Here is a 20,174-nt window from a genome sequence, read left to right on the forward strand (position 1 = left end):
TCCATTCAAATTCGAGTCAATATTCAATATCCACCAGAGACCCCTCTATAGTAGACAAAGGTAGACATTCTTGAAGCACTGATGGTATCAGTGATGTGAAACTTTTATTAAAAAATGATTCAATAGATAGTTTTCCTTCTGTCAAATGTTTTGAAACAAAACTTCTTTAAAAGGCTGAAACTCTAACAAAAATGTTTGGTTTTGTTTATTTCATTTTTAAATTTGAGAGAACTTATTTCCACCTACCAGGTCAGACAAAACCAAGAGAGTACACGCTCTGACTCTGGTTGCTGAATATGCTTGCCACGCCCCCACCCTTTGACGTTCTCCAGCAGCTGCCTCATCCATCAAGTATCTGTTGAACCAGGCCTCAAAGCTAGGAAACTGTTCACTCAAGTGCAAAATAAATTCAGCATTCTAAATAGTCCAATGCCTTGCAAAGTCTACAGTGAAAAATGTTATTTTGGTCTCCTTGGATAATTTCACATCATTTGAGTATAGTAGAATGAGAATGGGCCTTGGAATAAAGATGGGTCTGGGTTTGATTTTGCTGGTCACTTATCACCTCTGTGGCCTTGAGCAATTTGCTTAACTCCTCTGAGCCTTAGTTTTTTCCTTTGTAGATTGGGGTTGATAATAATACCTGACTCCCTGGATTGTTGTGAAGATTAGAAGAGATCACACGTGTAGCTTTTGCCACATAGTAGGAATATAGTGACAGCTGTAATCATGATGATGATATTTTCTGCTAAAGGGAATAGATTAGCAATTTCCTGATTTGAAACTGACATGTTGTTAACTGGCTCTTAAATTAATGGTGCCTGGAGTTACTAGCTATACAACAAGGATGATGAGCTTAAAAGGAAGTAAAGATTTGGAAATTCCACAGTTATTTGATTCCTCATAGATAATCCAGATCATTTCAGCACCCAAACTGCAAATAAAAACCCACTTTGGAGACAATTTATCTGGTTTGGCTGTTTCTCTGGATCTGATTAAGAAGGTATTTGTCAGATCTTGCCATATGTGTCAACCTTGCCTTGATTCCTTAGCTCTGACATGGGATTGGAAGAGAAGCAGAAAAGAAACTCCAAGTCTTGCCCATCTGGCACTACCTCTTTGACATTGTGATTTAAAATAAGACTGGAGAAACTTCCAAGCACATGCCAAGGACTGCCAGGCTATATGAATACCCAGCTGGTCTTCATATAGCATGGAAGGATGCAGATTAGCCAATGAGTTACTCCAATGAATAACACCTTGGACAGAATCTAGAAGATAGCCTATTCCAAATTATCTCATTGCAGTCAGTTAGGTGGATGGTCTATTAGGCCTCTGGTTAGTAGTCTGTCTCACTGGTTAGCATTCAATGTATTAAATCATCCTTCTGAAACCTAAGCTTATCTCTATGTAACTGACCAGAGAGAGAAACAGGTAGAACAGGTCAGAACTAAAGTTCTACTGAAGTTAATGTTTTCATTGCCTACAGCTGACTTTGAATACATTCAGTTTTCTCTTTCCCAAGATAGATGACACCACTCTGGTGAATGTCACAATTAAGTGAATTAGCACTCATTGATAAAAATACAACATGGAATTTTAAAATCAGTTAACCTAATACAATGAAAGCATTATTTTAAAAAGTTAATCTGAAAAGCTGTTATCGAGCAGATCTGGCAGTTCTTAGTAGATACTTGTACTAATTGTAACTTTTCACAGTCAAAAGATTTGGGTCAGAGGAAAAGGAAACTAGTTGGTCGATATGTGATCCTAAGCTGATCCATAGATTGGCAATTTCACACCTTTCTCCCATGGGGGAGGAGAAAGCTGAATAAATATATTATTCACATAAATAAGTGAATAATATGCTTACTTCCTTGTAAAGTCTAAAGACTAAGTCCATTTAAAAAATATAAGTCAGGACATTCTTAAGAGCGTAGACCAAATAATGAAAAGCTGAGGTCTTTCCTTTCTACTGATGTGATATAACTAACCAACTGAGCTCGTCCAAAAAATAGTCTGTGTGGCTTTTTCAATTGATGCCAAAGAGGAAGGGATAAAATGCAAGATCAAGGAGCAGACTACAAATGATACTGTCACATGAAGACCTAATTTGTCACTAATGATTCATCAGTTTCATAATGGAAAGGGTTTGGAATATATTGAACTGAAATACAGAAGTTATTAAGGACACTTGGTGCATTTTCAATAGTGGATACTCTGCTGACAGCCAGAGTTGGAATTTAACAGTAACTATGCACCTGAAACAGGGAGAAAGGAAGTTCTAGTCCCAGCTCTGCCACTAGCAAGCTGTGCAAACTTTGAAAGGGTACTTTCTTTTCTGGTATTAGTTTCCCAGTCTGTGAAATAAGAAGGTTGAAACAAATGATCTTTGAAATCCCTTCCAGCTTTGAAATTCTATGACTCTATTTATTGGGACCATAAAAAGGAATGACAAGGTACAAAAACTGAATATTTGAAGGCCTATCAGCAGGACGTTTTGGTAAATGACTAAGGATCTATACTGTTGTCATCAACCACCAAGAATTTCTGTCTGTTAGCCAGAATTCTTGTCAATTGAGAAGAATGGTGTGATTAGTTATTGAAATGTTTATATTTGGCCTTATAATTTGGGGTTGCATTTTTATTTGAAAAGGTGCTCCTAATGCTTCAGGACTTCACACCATAAACCAGAGATAGCCATGTATCACTTAACAATGGAAATACATTATAAGAAAAGCATCGTTAGACAATTTCATCATTATGTAAACATCATGGAGTGTACTTACACAACTTTTGATGGTATAGCCTACTACACACCTAGGCTATAATGTATAGCCTATTGCACCTGGGCTACAAAACTGTACAGCATGTTACTGTACTGAATACTGTAGTCAAATGTAACAATGGTAGCCGTCGACTCTTGAACAATGTGGGGGTTAGAGGCACTGACCTCCAATGCAGTCGAAAATCCACAAATAATTTTGACTTGCCAGAAAATTAACTATTAATAATCTACTATTGACCAGAAGCCTTACTGAAACATAAATGGTCATATATACACCGATTATGTATCCACAAACATTTTAAAAAGATTAAAACAGCCAATTAACACTTATTTTGTATGTTATATGTATTATATACTTTACTATTACTATAAAGTAAGCTAGAGAAAAGAAAATGTTATTAATAAAATCATAAGAAAGAGAAAATATATTTACTATTTATTAAGTGCCCTTGGATCATCATAGAGGTCTTCATCCTCCTTGTCTTCACATTGAACAGTCTCAGGAGGAGGAGGAAGAGGAAAGGGTTGGTCTTGCTGTCTCAGAGGTGGCAGAGGCAGAAGAGGTGGAGGAGGTGGAAGGGGAGGCAGGAGAGGCAGGAACACTCAGTGTAACTTTTATTGAAAAAATCCACATATAAATAGACCCATGCAGTTCAAACCCATCTTGTTCCAGGTTCCAATGCATTTGTGTATCTAAACATAGAAAAGGTACAGTAAAAATGTGGTACTATAATCTTACGGGACCACAATCATATATGTGGACAGTCGTTAACCAAGTTGTTCTTCTGCGGCACATGACTGTATTGAAGCTGCACTGTAGAGGGCAGATTTAGGAAGCATTGGGAAGTCCAGCCAGCCCTTCCTTGTTCCCTCTCTGCATGCCGAAGATGGCACTCTTAGAAGGATTTATACCAACAGTCTAAAAGAAGTCCCAATCTTCCCACCAGGCTTGCTATCTTTTCTAACCACATTTAACATAAGGTTTTGCCATAATTAACTATTTGTTTCCAAATATCTTTATATTTCTAATTCTTGTGGGAAAGCCTAGTTTATAAATTGGAATTAAAAAAGAAAGAAATTGTGTTAATAACAAAACAGGCTTGAAATTGAGTGATTCTGATAATTCATCTGTCCAAAGAATAGACTAAACTTCTATGACAGTGTGATGGGTGATGGGGTGAAAGTTACAAATGTATTTATGTTCACAGCCTTTTCCCTGCCCAAGTGCATCAAGGAGAGTTTGGTTTTTGTTTTTTCAGATTCTCACAATTCCAACCACTCTCTCCTTTTATTGGCAAATTTGATTCTTTACCTCTTGGGTGCAGAATCAAGAAGAGAAAACAAGAACACATGAGAGGCAGGGGGAAAAGATTTAAACTACAGTCTAAGTCAATATGCATAATAAAGTGCTCAGAGAGGGGAGTATTGAGAAAAGTAATTGTTCAATCTGAAAGTACAGGAAAAGTTGGAGGGTGGCAATGAATTGAAGAGAGAGGTACTAGAAACCCCTGGAATATGATGCAAAAAAAAAAAAAAAGAGAGAGAGGGGAAAGGAGATTTTAATGAGTTCTCCAAGATTTTTGCTTAATGTGAGAATTTAAATTGTTTTAAAATTACTTTTGGTTGCTAGACTATGTCTTTGATCAAGGCACTACTCTGATACTCATTGAGAAGGGTCCTTACTCCATAAAAGTTTTATTAATTTCATAAATTCATCTCTCTGTGAAGTTGAGTGCCTTGCCCCTGTAGACATGCAATGACACTTCATAGCAGATCTGGCAAATTGGCTTTTCCCAATAGCTAATCACCAAAGCCAGCAAGTAATTGGCAGAGACCACACATTCTCCTTGAGGCAACCTTCAGGGAATTTGACAATAAATTTTCTGTGACCCAAGAGGATAACTTGATACAGAAGACACTTGAGAGCTGATAAGGGTCATGTTAACTGTCTATTCTTGTAGGTTCTCTGTGCCAGGTCCCTATAGTAAGCCAGATCAACAGAAAACAACTTACTGGAGCCATAATACCTTAGTTTTCTGGGTGGGGGAGACCCTTAATGGCTTAAGATTTGACATTTTACAGCCTTTTATTCCTTTTTGAAGAGGAAGAAAAGATATTTCCATTTGAAGATTGTGTCTGTATCTTTTATAAAACCACATTGTCCATTATAATAAACAATATCTATTATACAGGATTTACATGATAAATTCCTCCTGGAATTCAGTGGCAGGGAAAAGAAATCTCTCTAGGCAGATGAACTCACAGGCGTGTTGCTGTTGTTGTTGTTTTGGTTTTTTTTTTACTTGACAGAGAACCACGCAACTCAATTTTGTTGTTTTCTTCCCTTTTTGCTTTAACTACCAAGAAACTCAGAGTGAGATTTAGTGGGCAAATACAGTGATTTATCATGGGACTGCCTGAAGCTTCTAGTTATGTTTCTTATAACTTTTTCTGGTTTGGGGTTTGAACTGACCTGTTTTCATGTGTTCTTAACACTTGAAAACCACTTAGGTCTGTTTTAAGAAGGTGTGTCAAGGAATTGTAGAACCAAAAACTCTCAGAGTGGGAATAGAACTTGAAATATCATTTATCCTAACTCCCATACAATGCACAAAATATCATCTACTCTGTTCCCATTACACTATCATTTAACTTCTGTTTGAATATCCCTAATGACAGAGAACTCACCATCTCTCAGACTCTGACATTCATTTTCAGATATCTCTGACTACTAGAAAGTTCTGCTTTATGTTTATTTTATGTCTCCAGCTTCCATCATTTGATTCAGATTCTATCTTCTGAAGCAACATAAAACCTGTTCTCCATGGTATCCCTTCATATCTATTAAGAGAGCTATCTTGCCCTTCCTTTGTCCCTTAGTGTCCATTTCTCTTGGCTAAGTATTACAATTCTTAAAATTGACTGCCCTCAATGCCACAAGTTAAAACCATAGTAAACAATAACTAGATTCTTTTCAATGCACAAATGAGGAATGTTTTCGCTATCAAAGGTTAGTGGTCCTCAAGAAAAAAGTTAACCAACTATGACATACTAAAAATGTGACTTAATTTAGCTCTTTAGTATTTTATGAAGGAAATATAAAAACACTCGAACACTTTTCAGATAAAGAGCAAGGTATCTAACCTCTAATAAACACAAGAAATACAAAATATACTTTGTTTTTAAATAATAGCTATGAAGTTACATATATATGTGAGTATATATATATGATATATATGATTGATATATATGATATATATGATATATACGATATATAGGATATATGCATGATATATATGATATATACAATATATATGATATATATGATATATATATCATATATATAACATATATATATATATCTCTCTCCACAGGTAGTGTGAGAGAGGGTGATAGTAGATAGACGGATGGGAACACAAGAAAAACATTAAATAACAAAAGAAGGGGTAAAAGTGCACAGAAAAAAGATACATACACAGAAAGACATAGAAATATTCATTTATTTATTTAACATATATTTATTGAGTGCCTGTCATATGCATTAGGCACTGCGCAGAGTACAAAGATGAATTAAACATAGTTCCTGCCTTCAAGAAGCTTGTAAATTTTTTTTAAATCTAGGTCAAATATAGTTGTGACAAGAAGACAAGCAGACAACCATAAAATAAGTTAATGTTACATAACCATTAAAGAAGTATAGGTAGGAATTTAGAAATGGAGACATATGATTATAGTGAACAAGGAAGGCTTTTGGTGAAAAGAGATATTTGACTAGACTTTGAAGAATGGGTACAATTTGGACATGTGGTGGTAGGAGACAGAGAAGGAATTTTAGGTAGAAGAAACGGCATGATTAATGACATGAAATCAGAAAATGTCAAAGGAAAGAGCTAATAATAGATTTTGACTAGAGAATAAACTGCAAAAAGAAGGGTAGAGAAAGCTAGGTTGGAAACCAACTAAGGAATTTATAAAACTAGAGGAACATTGAAGTTTCTGGAGCAGGAAAATTATAAGAGGTGAACTGTGATCCCAGAAAAATACTCTTAAATACAGAAAAGATATACATACAGAAGGAAAAAAGTTACTTCCCTGGAGTAACATAATCACCTTATGATATGGTTTGGAATACTGTTACTAAAAACCATTAAAATAGTGTTGTACTTTCTAATTGTAAGCCTAAGTGGGGATATTTTGTGTTAATGTTTGTCCTGTGGGGTCAGTGACTAAATCAACCCAAATCTGACCAATGAGGCAGGTTCTACAGTTTCACAACCATCCAGAAAATTTAATCTGACCCTAGATTGCTCCTGGACCAAGGGATGCCCCGCAAAACAAGTTGGACTTATTTCTAAACCACATCAAAGATGTCCCAGTGAAGTTAAAATACTGCCACTAATAGTGAGCCAAAGTGAGTATATAGGTTAATGGTCACCTCTACCCCCAGTCTCTCTTTGAAAGATATTCATTATTGCTTGGCCTACAGCAAACCCAAACTGGCTCTATCAGCTAGTCCCTGAGAGGGCTCATTCTTATTACCAATGCTGCTTGAACAATTGTTTTTCCTATGATCTATCATTCCAGGAAGCCATGTCATGAGAAGTTCACCTGTGTCTATTCCCCATGATGAGCTCAATCACCCCTGAAGTAAAGCCCTTCTTTGGCTAGTCTATACCCAGTGGATACAAAATTGTACTCACAACTCAGGAAATTTCCTGTCTCTGGAGGAGAAAGTTGGTGTCGACAAGTAGTAATCAGATTCAGTTCTTATCTTGCTTTAAAGTTCGCAGGTTTGGTTCTCCCCTGACTTCTCTCACTATATATAGGAGCTACCATTTGGATATTGGGCACATTGAAAATATTCTTGGTGTTCTCCAAAGTCAGGCATTTCCTCATGTATTTCTGAGACTTTAGTTCTATAGGACCTGGGTCCTGTGCTAAAAGCTACAAATGAATCCATAGGGCCAGGCAGAATTAGAGGTTTATTTTCCGTCCACTTGGGCCAGATCATCTTAGATAGGGGCATATATGGATTAGATCCTGTCTGCATGGTAAAGCTGATTTAGTGATCAAGGAATCTGCTATCTTCCTTCTGTACTCTATTTCTTTCTGGATTGTGATGTCAGCAGTCACCTAGCTCAAAACACCCCAAACCAGAGTATTCCTGCCAAGCCCGTGCTTGTACATACACAGTTAGGGATCTTACCCCCAGAATTTCTAAGAAGTATTCCTAAGGGTCAGAGGTTTTCCTTGATAATTCAGATCTATTTTTGACTTGGTAAAGCAAGTTCTTATTTACTAACTAGACGGTAACTTTAAAAGGATAGCTTCTCCTCTCAGAATCTTCATATTTTCCTTCATGCTATAACAGGGTTGATAGTTTCCAAAAGCCCTGCCAGTTCTATGATTCTATGTGTATATTCATTTGCTTGGAATAGTCACCTTTGAAAGCTCTTTAGTGGCATCTGGAGCCACTCTAATTTGTAGTGAGCCAAAGTGAATATATAGATTAATGGTCACTTCTGCTTCTCTCTTTGAAAGCAATTCATTATTGCTTGGCCTACAGCAAATCCAAACTACAAAATAAGTAAGATTGCAGGGGTTTTACAAACCACTCCAGGAGAAAAACAAACAACACACAAATAACAGACACATAATGTCTTATAAAAGGTAAGTTGTGTCCATGTCTATGGTGTACTCATCAATTATCTTGACCCGAGAAGAAGGCGTGGACCACAGAAGGGGTGAGAGAGAATTCTATTGCACAGACTCCACTATTTTAATGGGCTATAATCAACCAGTCAGATGGGAAATGCATTGATTAGGTCCACCAGCTGTGGCTGGAGAAGAGGTTAAAGTAAAATGGTCAATCTCCTGTGGCCTTTTGGCTAATTAATGCTTACTTGATTCAATTGAGTGTTTAAGTTACATTCAATTATTTGATATCACATAGATGTGACCACCCAGTGCATGAAGTATTACTGTCTGGCTGTTTGCCACCTCCTACTCCTTGCAAGTTGATTCCAGTTGGATTAAGGACAAGAATGTAATTAAATGAGTAGTTCGGTAATAAAGTTGTTTATACTATGTCTAAGACAAGGTAGGAAAAATGAGAGTTCTTGCAACAATACTTCTTGTTAGAGTTGCTTTATGTAGTAAACCAAGTTATGGCCCTCTGATGAAGTAGATAGCCATCTGCTATCTCTTCCTGCTTCGCTATCCCAAGTGCAATAAAGAATGACTGGATTGCCTGGGTGATAGAGCGAGTCTCTGTCTCAAAAAAAAAAGAATGACTGGATCACTGAAAGCTTCCCAAAATCTAAACAGATTCAACTTCTAACATCAAAAATATGAATAATATTGCCAACAATAAAATAAAATAAAAGCAAACTGGGTTAATTTCAGAATCAGCTGAGTTCAGGTATTCTTTGGCTAGGTAGATGCTATAATAACATGTAATAATCTATGAAGTGAAGCCAAACAGGGAAGATAGAATAAAGGATCTAAAGGAATTTTGAACAATCCTAACTTCCTGTGTGCCTTTCTGTGTTTTTCTAAATTTTCTACAATGAACATATATTGCTATTGAGGTCCGTAAGGGAAAAAAAATCTAAAGAAAAGGACTTATATAATTCCCCATGGGATGATCATTTTATTCAGTTATGTTGTAAAGTACAGTAAAACCTCAAATAAGCAAAAGCTAACTTGCAGTTCATTCACATTTGGCTTTGTTTTTCCAATAATTTATTTTTAAAAGATAAATCACAAGAAAACAAGCAGATATGAGGGATGTGATAAAACAAATTTAAATTTGTTTGAAAACTTTATTTAAATTGTTTTCTAAATATTTTATTTTATACAAGGAATATAAGGGTACTTAGGAAAACAACTGGGGAGAAATTTTTACTCCCTCTTAATGACCAACTCAAGCCAGTGTGCTAGTAGCAACAGACAAATACAGAAATAATCAGCTGTATGTGAGAATCATGCTATACCTCACTAAACAAATCAAATAGTATATGAGAGTAGGGAATGGTTTTTCTTCTGATCAAATAATTAAAGCACTAAGAAAAATTGAAGAAAACTTAGTTTTGGTCAATGCAGAAGGCCTTAATGAAAAAGAATCTAAAAATGGATGGAATAGTTTTACAAAGGGCCTCATGATAAAATCAAGCAAAGGAAGATGTGATCGTGAACAAGACAGAATTAGTAGGCTTGACAAGATAAACTTGGTTGACATGCTGGACTAGAGAAATACTAAGGAGGGAAATAGGGGATAGGATCAGATACAGAGTTAGGAATCCCTCTCAGTGGGTTTTGTGCTTAATAAAAGATTTTGGCTGAGCAGTGTTCATTTTGCAGGCCCATCCCGGAGCTATAGGTCCTAGGGCTAAATAACTGAACTGTGTTTGGGAGAATACAAATTCATGGAGGCTCTGGAGCTGCAGCCCCACTGCCACTCCCTTGCCCTCAATTATCCTTCCATATGTATTCTGCAGGACAGTGCTACCATCTCTGGAAGAAGTGAAGCTTTTTTATTGCCTCACCAAGAAAAGATTCAAATCTTGGAGCCCTTTGCCCTAGAGCGAGAGAAAGAGAAAACAGTAAGCATGCCTTACATATCCTAGGCCTTTCACAGGATTTCAATATGAATAATTCCAAGCCCCCACACCACTACTACATTCCATAAACAGCTTGCAAATTCCTCAACTTTCCTGGATTGTTAAACAAATAAACATTATTACATTTGTCACCCAAACTTCTGGTTAGATCTTAAAAGCTCAGCTTTTGACTGAGACCTTGTTAAAAATAGAGGATGATATTTTATGCATCCTTCTCTGGCATGTCTGGAAAAAGGAGTTAGAAACTCTGCTTAAGGAAGTTGAAAGGCAACTTAAGCCTTTTCTGCATCCTCTTGAACAGCTTTGGCATAGTAAGTAGACCACCTGAGGCTGGCAGAAGTTGGATTCTGTTAAGAGATAAGTAGTCCAAGGGCCTTTGACTGAAGGTTGAAGGAAAACTGCTGGGAAGAACTTTTCACTCTAAGCTCAGATCCAGGGTGAGTTGATAGTGGAAAAATTAAATAATAGTGAGAAAGGTATCAAATTATACCTTAGGCATTTATTTCTTTAAAAGGGGTTGTACTAAAAAGAATTAACTGCTTTACTAGCTGATATGTTTGGGTTCAGCTGTTTTAATAAAGAGATTTTTTAAATATAATAAATGAGAGGAAAAGCTTGCTTAACTATTTTAAACATGCCTGAGACTTAAGCCTTATTGCTTTGGTCCACGTGACTGTGGCAAGCCACTGCCAATAACCCCTTGAAAGTGGAATCTGGAAAACTAAAAGCATAAAGTAAAAACAAATGTTCAAAGGGATTTATTTTAGGAGAAGGGGTAGAGGGTTGAAAGGCAGGGTGGGAAGGAAAAGGGAGGGAAAATACAAAACTTGAAGGGAATCGCTCAGTTCAATCTATGATTTTTATATCTTTTACCCCGACAATATATCTTACATTTATTCTGTCATGTTTAGAATACTACCCTGAGTCCCAGTTAAATACTCATCTAGCAAGGACTATCCAATTATGTTGCCTAACTTAGGAAAAGAGACAGTGACAGTTTTGGAAAGATTTTGAAAAATGAGCACTAAGAAAACAAACTTCTTAGCCTTCAGTTGTCCAAACAACACAATTAACCAGACTCTTCTCCCTCTTTCTTCCTTATGCATTCCAGCCAATTGAGGTCACAATAGACTGGGATTCAGATGTATGTTTGCTGGAAGGTTTTTTTTTTTTTCCTGGCACTAATCTTATAGTATCTGAGTTATAAATTATGTTCATTAAATACTTCCTAGAGATTAAAACAAAATGAAAAAGAAAACATAGTGAAAATAGAGAGCTTCTTCTCATCTTAATCCAAGTTGGGCCTGCTACTTTGGAATGACTAAACTTGGAGGTGGCTCTCTACTCTTCCATAAGGTTCACATCTATTGCAGTTTACATTCATACGGCCTTGCTAGTGATAGCTGGGTATTGAGCAAAACTTTTAAAAATTACTTCCCAGGGTCCTGCTCACACCGGAATTAGGTCATCCTCAGAGATGTAGTCATTCACTAAATTTCTTGCCCAGGTAGAACAATTTGTTGAACTGAAGTGAGCTTTCCCATTGCCTCACCAAGAGAAGATTCAAATCTTGGAGCCCTTTGCCCCTGGGCGAGAGAAAGAGAAAACAGTAATCATACCTTATATATCCTAGGCCTTTCACAGGATTTCAATATGAATGATTCCAAGCCCCACACCACTACTATACTCCATAAACAGCTTGCAAATTGCTCAACTTTCCTGGATTGTTAAACAAATAAACATTATCACATGTGTCAGGTTTGCATAATTAGACATTGCTATCTACAAGGGTTTTACAAATTTAACAAAAAAGAGGGCATGTTAATATACAGGTGGTCTTCAACTTACTAACGAGCTATGTTCTACACATTTATAAGTCGATGATTTGGAACTTGGAATGGCTTCCTCCATAGTAACAGTGCTATATGTGTGGTGGTCAGGTTTCTAGCCAGTCCACAAAGGCTGATTTAACCCACATAGAGCAGAGTTATATTAAAGCTCTGGTGGGAGTCCTGGGTCCTGATAGCAGAAGGAAAATGTGCTTTCTCTCCATTCGTTGAGTCCAATAAAGACTCAAAAGGTTTAAAAGAGGTGGAATCTGAGCTAACTTTTCCACCTTCATACTTATTTTCACCCTTCTTCTATTTCCCAGGGATCCACTGCTTTTATGTTATCCCAAGCCTGCCAGTGTGACCGTCTATTCTTCAAAACTGCCAACTTCCCCATTTCTCCTTGTCCTAATCAAAATGAAACTGCCAAGTCCTCCTGAACATTTAGCTCAGTTCACCTTCATTATGATATGGGTGATTAATTGCTTCTCACCCTCAAGAAAGCACATCTATGATTAAAAGAGGGGGTTGTCAGCCCAAAATTAACCCCAGTTGTTGAAATTTTATGGAAAGTAACCAGATGATACAAAAACCAGGTTTGAGAAGTAGTGGATATTTGGGGACACAAGATAAGAGTTATCAGGTGAAGCGTAGGGACCTGCTTGAGAGGCAGCCCCTGTAATCACTTCACCAAAGCTGTGCCCCCTTTCATAGCAGTTTTTCTTCCTCCCTGGCCAGCCTCAAGGGGCTCTCTTAAATGTTTCAAGTTTTTCCTCAACATCTCTTATGACGGTGGCAGCAAGTCAGTGGCATTCATAGGTATCATAGGTCTTTTGTAAGTTGGGTCTATCCCAGTAAGTGTCAGCCTGTAAATTCACACAAAGTTGGAAACATTCTGGAATAGGTGGTATTAGCAAGTAACAGCAACAGAGGAGTGCTTGGATTTAGGACAAGCCTTCTGAAATTTGTCAGGGATGCACTTCTTGGGGATTTTTGTGATTTGTATAGGCCACCAAGGCCACGTGGTCAGTTAACATGCTGGTTGAAGTACATGTGTTAACAAGGCCAGGACCAGAGGTGGAATCCTCTCTTGACCCAATGACTTCAATCTGTTCCATATATCTACAGTACACAGAAGCTGGCCCTCTGTCAAGGGGTTCCAGATGAGTGAATTTACAAATGACCTAAGCAACATTCATCTGCATGTCAGGAAAGCACTACCAATCACACAGCCAATGATGGTAAGTGAGCTGCAGTATTTTCTGCTGCAAACTCCAACACATTCTTAGGAGTGGATGGGTTCTTGTATAGTGCCTCCAATGCCACACTACCCTTCCAAAGGGATAAATCCTTCAAGAGCTTCCAAACACTTTCCTGCAGAGAGAGAGAGAGAGAGAGAGAGAGAGGCTAGAGAGTATGTGTCTGGATCTGTGTGTGTGTTGTTCCTGTGTTTCCCTACTCACAGGAAAGAATGTTTCTGGAAATTGGAAGACTGTAGAACAAATCTTGGCCCCAGGTGTCAGTGAGTCAGAGGGTGATGCAGGAGGCTGCAGAAGAGCCACACACTCAATACAGAAGCCTTTGTGATGCATAAATGTTTACGACTAGTTCAGGGTACCTGTTATTGTTGCAGAAATGAAGATGCATTGGGGTTTCCTTAGGACAGAAACAGTCACAAAGAATCAACAGTCATCAGAGGCCAGTGGGAGAATATGAAAGTATGTGGATGCCTTTAGTAGTGGCTGCTAGAATTGTGATTATTCTGGGACATGTTAGAGAACAAGGGAGCAGGAGTATGTGGAGATGCCTTAATGTTTACCTTAGAATCTTGTGATTTCCAAGGATATGTGGAGGGAGCAAAGTGTTTCAGGGCCAAAGTTTCCATGGAAGAGAGAATAAGAAAGCAAGATTTAAAAGAAAAAAAAGCAAACACGATAAAGAAGAGAAGAGATACTGAGAAGGGCCCAAGAACACAATGGATTCCTCAGAGATAAATACGGATAAATATGTGGAGAGAATTCTTGATAATTAGATGGTTGTTGCTGCTTCAGAATTGTACCATCCTAGTAAGGGAGGAAAGATGGGAGAAATTGTCCTGAATACAAGCCAGGCAGTCAAAGAGTAGCCAGTCTTATTTTGGTTGGCAAAACTGATCCCTTGAAAGGGATCAGGCAGCAGTGCCTCCGGAGGAAATGACATAAACATCCCCTCCAAGGTGGTCTTGCCAACAGATCCCAGGAATAGCAGGTAGTCCTACTGCTATTGCTTAGACAGATGTAAGTCTCTAAAGATCTGATGTGGCTCACCATGTGGCCCAGGTGCTCAACAATAAAAGAGACAGGTGTACCTGCCTGATAACTGGATAGCAAGGCCAGCTTTGTTAGCATTCAAATATGTTGTCAGGGCAAGAGGTAAGGGTCTCTCTCGGGCCAGGGCAGACAATTTCCCTCAGGTGCAGCTCACCCTGCATCAGGCCTCCCCACAACAAGTTTTTCACCCATTTTATTAGAGCTTGGAAATTCTCCAGCTCCATCACACTATGCCAACAGAGTGTAGGCTGACACTGGCACGCATGCCAAAGGAAGCCCCAGATTTGAAAATTTGGCAAGCTGCTGTGCTCTGTTTTCCTCCTGGCCATTACCTTATGGCTTGTTTCTCACCAACTGCCTTTCTGCTTTTCTTCTTTGGAAGGCTGCAATCTCCACTGGTTGCAGGCCATGGCCCACTTGCCTGCAGGGCAGGGGAGACATCAAATAGGTAGTGAAGAAAGTGTGGCAGAGTGTGGCATAGGAAGACTCCAATTAAATGTGGACTCTACTTACCCATCTTTGTCCACTGGTGGGGGCACAGGAAGGGGCTTCATGAAGCCTTTTTTCCCAACCAGCCAGAAGGTCTCCTCAGTGCCTTTGCCCTTATTATAGAAAACATGAAAAATCTTAAGCATGCTATAATCAATTTTCCAAAAGAATATAAGCATTCAGGTTGGCTCAGAAATTGCCTCACCACTCCCTGGAGTCTTCCTCCCTACGGGCCTGAGCCAGAGCAGCCAGATGAAAAGTGAACACTATATCAAGCTGTCATCCAGATGTTTTGTCTACCGCCACCATACAGCTTCATCATTGGGAATGTGTGGATGTTTGGCTTCACAGCAACCAAATGTCTGGATGCTCAGTTGAAGATTTTGTTTATCATTTGTGCCCTGATCTTTTGGCATTAGGTAAGCCATTGTCTTCTGTATCTAGAGTACATATATTCAGATTCTACCTACCCGCTTACCCTCTCATTCATTGGCTCTCACCAAACCCAAAAAGAGAGTAGAAATGGAAAACAGGCTGTTAAATTTTAAGCCTAAATTATCCTGGCTATTTTGAGAGGTCTACATTTGTGCAGTGTTCTTTCCTTCCAGCCAAGGAACTCTTACAGGTAGGGCAAGACCCCAAGTTGGCCTCCATCTATAGCTCAGTTACTTGGTTGTCAAGAACCATAGGTCTCAGAAGAGAAAAGGAGTGTAAACTCAAGTTAGTCACCCCAGGGCCTGAGTGATGACCTCAGAGGAGTCAAATTTTCTGCCTCTGTTCTGCCTTTCTCTCTTTCCAGTAAACTCTCCTCTCAATGTGCTTCTCTCTCCTCCTTTCAATTCTCTTTCATCTGTTCTCTCATTTCCTCTAATCCATAAGAAAAAGATGTGTTTACCAAGACTGAGAAAAGTAATGGGATGTGTTTCCAACTCATTAATCTGAAATACGGTCTCACTCTCAGCAGCTCTCATTTGGAGCAGTTCTGAATTGTTTAACTTAGAAATTCCAATTAGATTTACCCCTTTAAATATCAAGTCCACTGTTCCCTATTTTACATCACATATATTTATCCCTTAACAATAATGACAACAACCATAATAATTAGCACATTTAATTGGAGAATATCAAAGCATTTTGCAAATATTTGATTCAAGGCTTGAACAAGCCTTCTGTGAGGCAAGTAGAAAGAGCATACCACTATAGTCCAACCTCCATTAACTGGCATCAGACTCTCCCTAAGCCTCAAATAGTTCAAATAATTGGACTATTTGAGCCCACTCTGTTTTCAGAAGAGGTAAGCAACTTGAAAATATATTCCATCACTCATTCTTTCATTTATTCCACTCCTCCTGTACTAGGGCTGAGAATACAGAGATGGCTCCATCCTTAAGGAGCTCACAGTACAGTTAAACACAACCATTAGGACATGTTATAGGTTCTAAACACATTAAGCCCAACTCCTCTGATTCCAAAGCTTTTTCTTTTTACACAGTACGTAGTGTAGTGTCTTATACAGACAGTTGCCCAGTAAATAATCAGACTGTTTCATTAATTGAAACTCTCAGCCCTTGTGCACTTGGAATACTCAAGGCACCACTGGATCTTATTTTGGAAAAACATACTATTAAAGTTCAAACTCAAAGGCCCCCCACCCTCAGCCATATTTGACTGTTTGTCTTGAGATCTAGAGGCTATCAGAACAGCATGCCAATCCCCAAGGGAGCTTTGTAGATGCCAGGATTGTCCAAAGATTTGGGTGGGTCTTAGGACACACTGGGATGCCAAAACTAATGGTTGCAAAAGAGGATAGAAGTGTTATGGACTCAGGCAAGCTTCCAAATCAAAGAGTATGCGGGGGAGCTCCAGAGGCTCCCTGAGGTTTTGGAGCCCATCCAAAAGAATTCTTAGAATCCCCGTTCTCTGTTTACCTACCTGACTTCCACAATTTTGCTGAAGGGAGAAAAAGAGAGAAAACAAGTATGGCAACAACTAAAGCCTGAAGCAAACTCTTTGACCCAATATCAATCCCCAAGCAGTCCTAGAGATCCCCCAAATAAGAGCATCTTACTTTGGCATGATGCTTATGAGGCATTTTGGTATCTCCTATCTTATTTAATCCTCACAAAAATCTAGAATGTAGGTTAATTATTAATCTCATCCTGCGAATGGGGACACTGAGATTCCTGGAGATTAAATGACTTGTCAATAAATAGGCACAGTTGGGACTTGAAGCCAGCTCTACTAGACACCAAATTTTAAATGCTCTTCCTTCCATACCACAAAGCTTCTCCAACACACTGGAGTCAAAAGGCAGATCTAGAGGCCAAAAAGCAACAATTGAGAAATTTGAAGCTTGTGAGATTAATGAGCTTCCTGATAACCACAAGTCAGATGAGGCCTCTATGTGGACAAACGAAAGCACAGAGAGAGGGTGAAATTACTTGTCTGATGTCAGACATTAAGTCAGTGATGGGGCAAGAATTTGAGGCAAAACTTTCTGACCTTCATGGATCTGTCAATACAATCTCACTATTTCTTAATTCAATTGCTGGTGTGTGTGCATGTGTGTGCTCATATGCACACACAACTGCTTGTGTGTGTATGCTGGGATTGGGGTATGAATGGGAAAGACTGGGGAAAATAAAACAAATACTAATACTTAGGAACCTGAGAACCAAATACTGTTTAACCCCAGAATTCAAAGACAAGTTCAGAAAGTGCACACTTCTAGAATGTAAATTAGTACAGCCATTATGGAAAACAGCATGAAGATTCCTCCAAAAAGTTAAAGTAGAATTACCATATGATCTAGCAATTCCACTTCTGGGTATTTACTCAAAATATTGGAATCAGTTTGTCAAAAAAATATCTGCACTCCCATGTTCATTGCAGCACTAGGCACATTAGCCGAGTTATGGAATTAACCTGTTTATCAACAGATGAATGGATAAAAAAATTTAGTGTATACATACAATGGAATACTATTCATCCTTTAAAAAGAAATAAATTCTATCACTTGTGACAACATGAATGGAATTGAAGAACATTTGCTAAGTGAAATAAGCCAGGCACAGAAAGGCAAATACTGCATGTTTTCACTTATATTTGGAATCTAAAACAATTGAACTAATAGAAGCAGAGAGTAGAATGGTGGTTACAGAAGCCAAAGGTAGGTGAAATGAAGAGATAATGGTGTAAGAACACAAAATCTGTTCAGTTAGACAGGAAGAATATGTGTGATTTTTTCAGCTCTATTGCATATCACGGTGAATATAGTTAATAATGTTGTACATTTCAAAATCACTAAGCAAATGCATGTCAAATGTTCTCACCACAAAAAAAAATGTTAAGTATTTGAGGTGATGTCTGTGTTAACTAGTTTAATTGAATTATTCCACATTGTATTAATAAATCATAACATCACTTTGTACCCCATAAAGTACACAATTATTAATTGTCAGTTTACAATAAAAAATTACAAAATATTTTTAAAGTGTCCACCTCTGGCAACAACAACATAAACTGGCTGAAGAGCAATCATTTGAGAAAGTCTCCCCAGAACGTAAATCTACCTAAAAGTTTCTGGTAAATACAGCTGATAAGCCTAGATATATACAAAAATCTCAGCAAGGAGCTCCACACTTGTCAGAAAAACAGTGACTGAAACAGGACTCATGTATGAGAAGAGGTAATACAGTGACTTATCACTAGCCCACCAGGAGAGAAATACTGAAAAAGTAGAACTGGCCAGTTAGGCATTGATAATTTGTTGCCAGTATAGTACAAGAGGGGCTTGAAGTGGGCAATGGGCAGTAGGCCCAAGAGGCTGAGCTTCTCATCTCTAAATGAGTCCTCCCCCAAGCTACTTCAGCTTCCTCACTTTGGTCTCTTTCTTTGTAACCTCAACCCAGCCAATTACTCAACTGCCCTATGTTCTCCTCTCTCACCCAATTAATCCATGTTTTTGATTCCACTAAGGGAAATAACGTAAAGTGTCATCAACCTAGTAGAGGAGATGGCGTGGAGGGAAGGAGGTTCTTACTGGATATAAACCTTGAGCCCAAGAGAAAAGGCTTTAATGGAGGAATTTCAAACATCGGTCAGCCGGAAGGAAAAGACATTCCTAGCCATCAACTTTGAAATCACACCGGGCTCACCATCAAATGTGATATTTCTGCCCCATGTACTGGAGCAACTCTTGCTTCCAGTAGCACAGAGTGGATGAGGAGTGAAAATGTTGAATCAGAATTTCTGAAGTGTGCTGGCGACATGGTCTTATTGGGGGTATATTGCATGTCCCTGGTGGACCAGAAACCCCATGTCCCCCAGCCCCTATGATGCAATGTACAACACCTGTTTCTGGTGGGGGAGGTAGAGGGTACAGACACAGAAAGGATCTCTCCTCCTCTCCTGACCTTTCCTTGGGCCTTACTTCCTCTCCTCTTCCTTGTTCTCATTGCCCCTTCCTTTCCTCTGAGGCTCCCTCTTCTCTTCCCTCTTAATCTCTCCTCCTCATAAGGACCCTGCCACCACAATAATTGAGGCCCAATGTGGCATCAGGGAAAGGCTCTTCTTCCAACTTGCTGCAAAATGTTCCCAAATTCCCTGGGGTTGGGGAAACCATGAAGCTGCAAAGGGCCCTTTTGAAGTTAAGTTCTGATTTTGTACTTGAAACACCCAAAGATGTGAGTGCTCTTGAATTGAATTTGTGGGACAATAAAAACCATTGGGACAGGGACGCATTTTCGTTTTTCAGTTTCAAAAGTGGCAACTCTTCAGCTTTTAAATGAGGGGTCTCTGCCCAGCAATGCAGAGGAAAAGGTCTTCAGGAAACCAAGCTGCATTTCTACTCCTCTGTTGAAATATGACAGAATGTATAGAAGGATCACAAAAGCTTTGGACAGTTAGATTCGCTGCCCAAGTAATATCCCTGTCCCCATCATTTTACTGTCTGAGTTCTCTGCAAGAGGTGGGAAAGGAGCCTCTGTCCCCTTGTAAGTGACTCATCCAACCTCCTGGAAGATACTAATGACCTATTGGAAGGAAAAAACTAGGACTAGCCATAGGAGGAAGTTATCAACTAGAATTAGACCTTCCAAACTTTAACGTCTGAAATCTAGCTACATGTAACTTGCCA

General features: G+C 38.7%; 1 protein-coding gene across 2 annotated transcripts in view; it reads right to left on the reverse strand.

The window, feature by feature from the left end:
- Positions 1-9,855: 9,855 nt before the first annotated feature.
- Positions 9,856-20,174, reverse strand: part of GUCY2F (guanylate cyclase 2F, retinal) — a 115,048-nt gene continuing 104,729 nt past the window's right edge. Inside the window, exons 18-20 of one of the 2 annotated variants that reach the window (XM_002832020.4) lie at positions 15,062-15,150; positions 14,881-14,969; positions 9,856-11,996 (exon numbers count right to left, since the gene is read on the reverse strand). In XM_002832020.4, coding sequence (XP_002832066.3) covers positions 14,882-14,969; positions 15,062-15,150 — 177 coding nt within the window. In that variant the 3' untranslated portion in view covers positions 9,856-11,996; position 14,881. Of the gene's footprint in view, positions 11,997-14,872; positions 14,970-15,061; positions 15,151-20,174 lie in introns of those variants that run through there. The other variant, XM_054544957.1, reaches the window with a different exon arrangement.

This window comes from Pongo abelii, chromosome X, assembly GCF_028885655.2.
Source record: "Pongo abelii isolate AG06213 chromosome X, NHGRI_mPonAbe1-v2.0_pri, whole genome shotgun sequence".
NCBI classification, from domain to species: Eukaryota; Metazoa; Chordata; class Mammalia; order Primates; family Hominidae; genus Pongo; species Pongo abelii.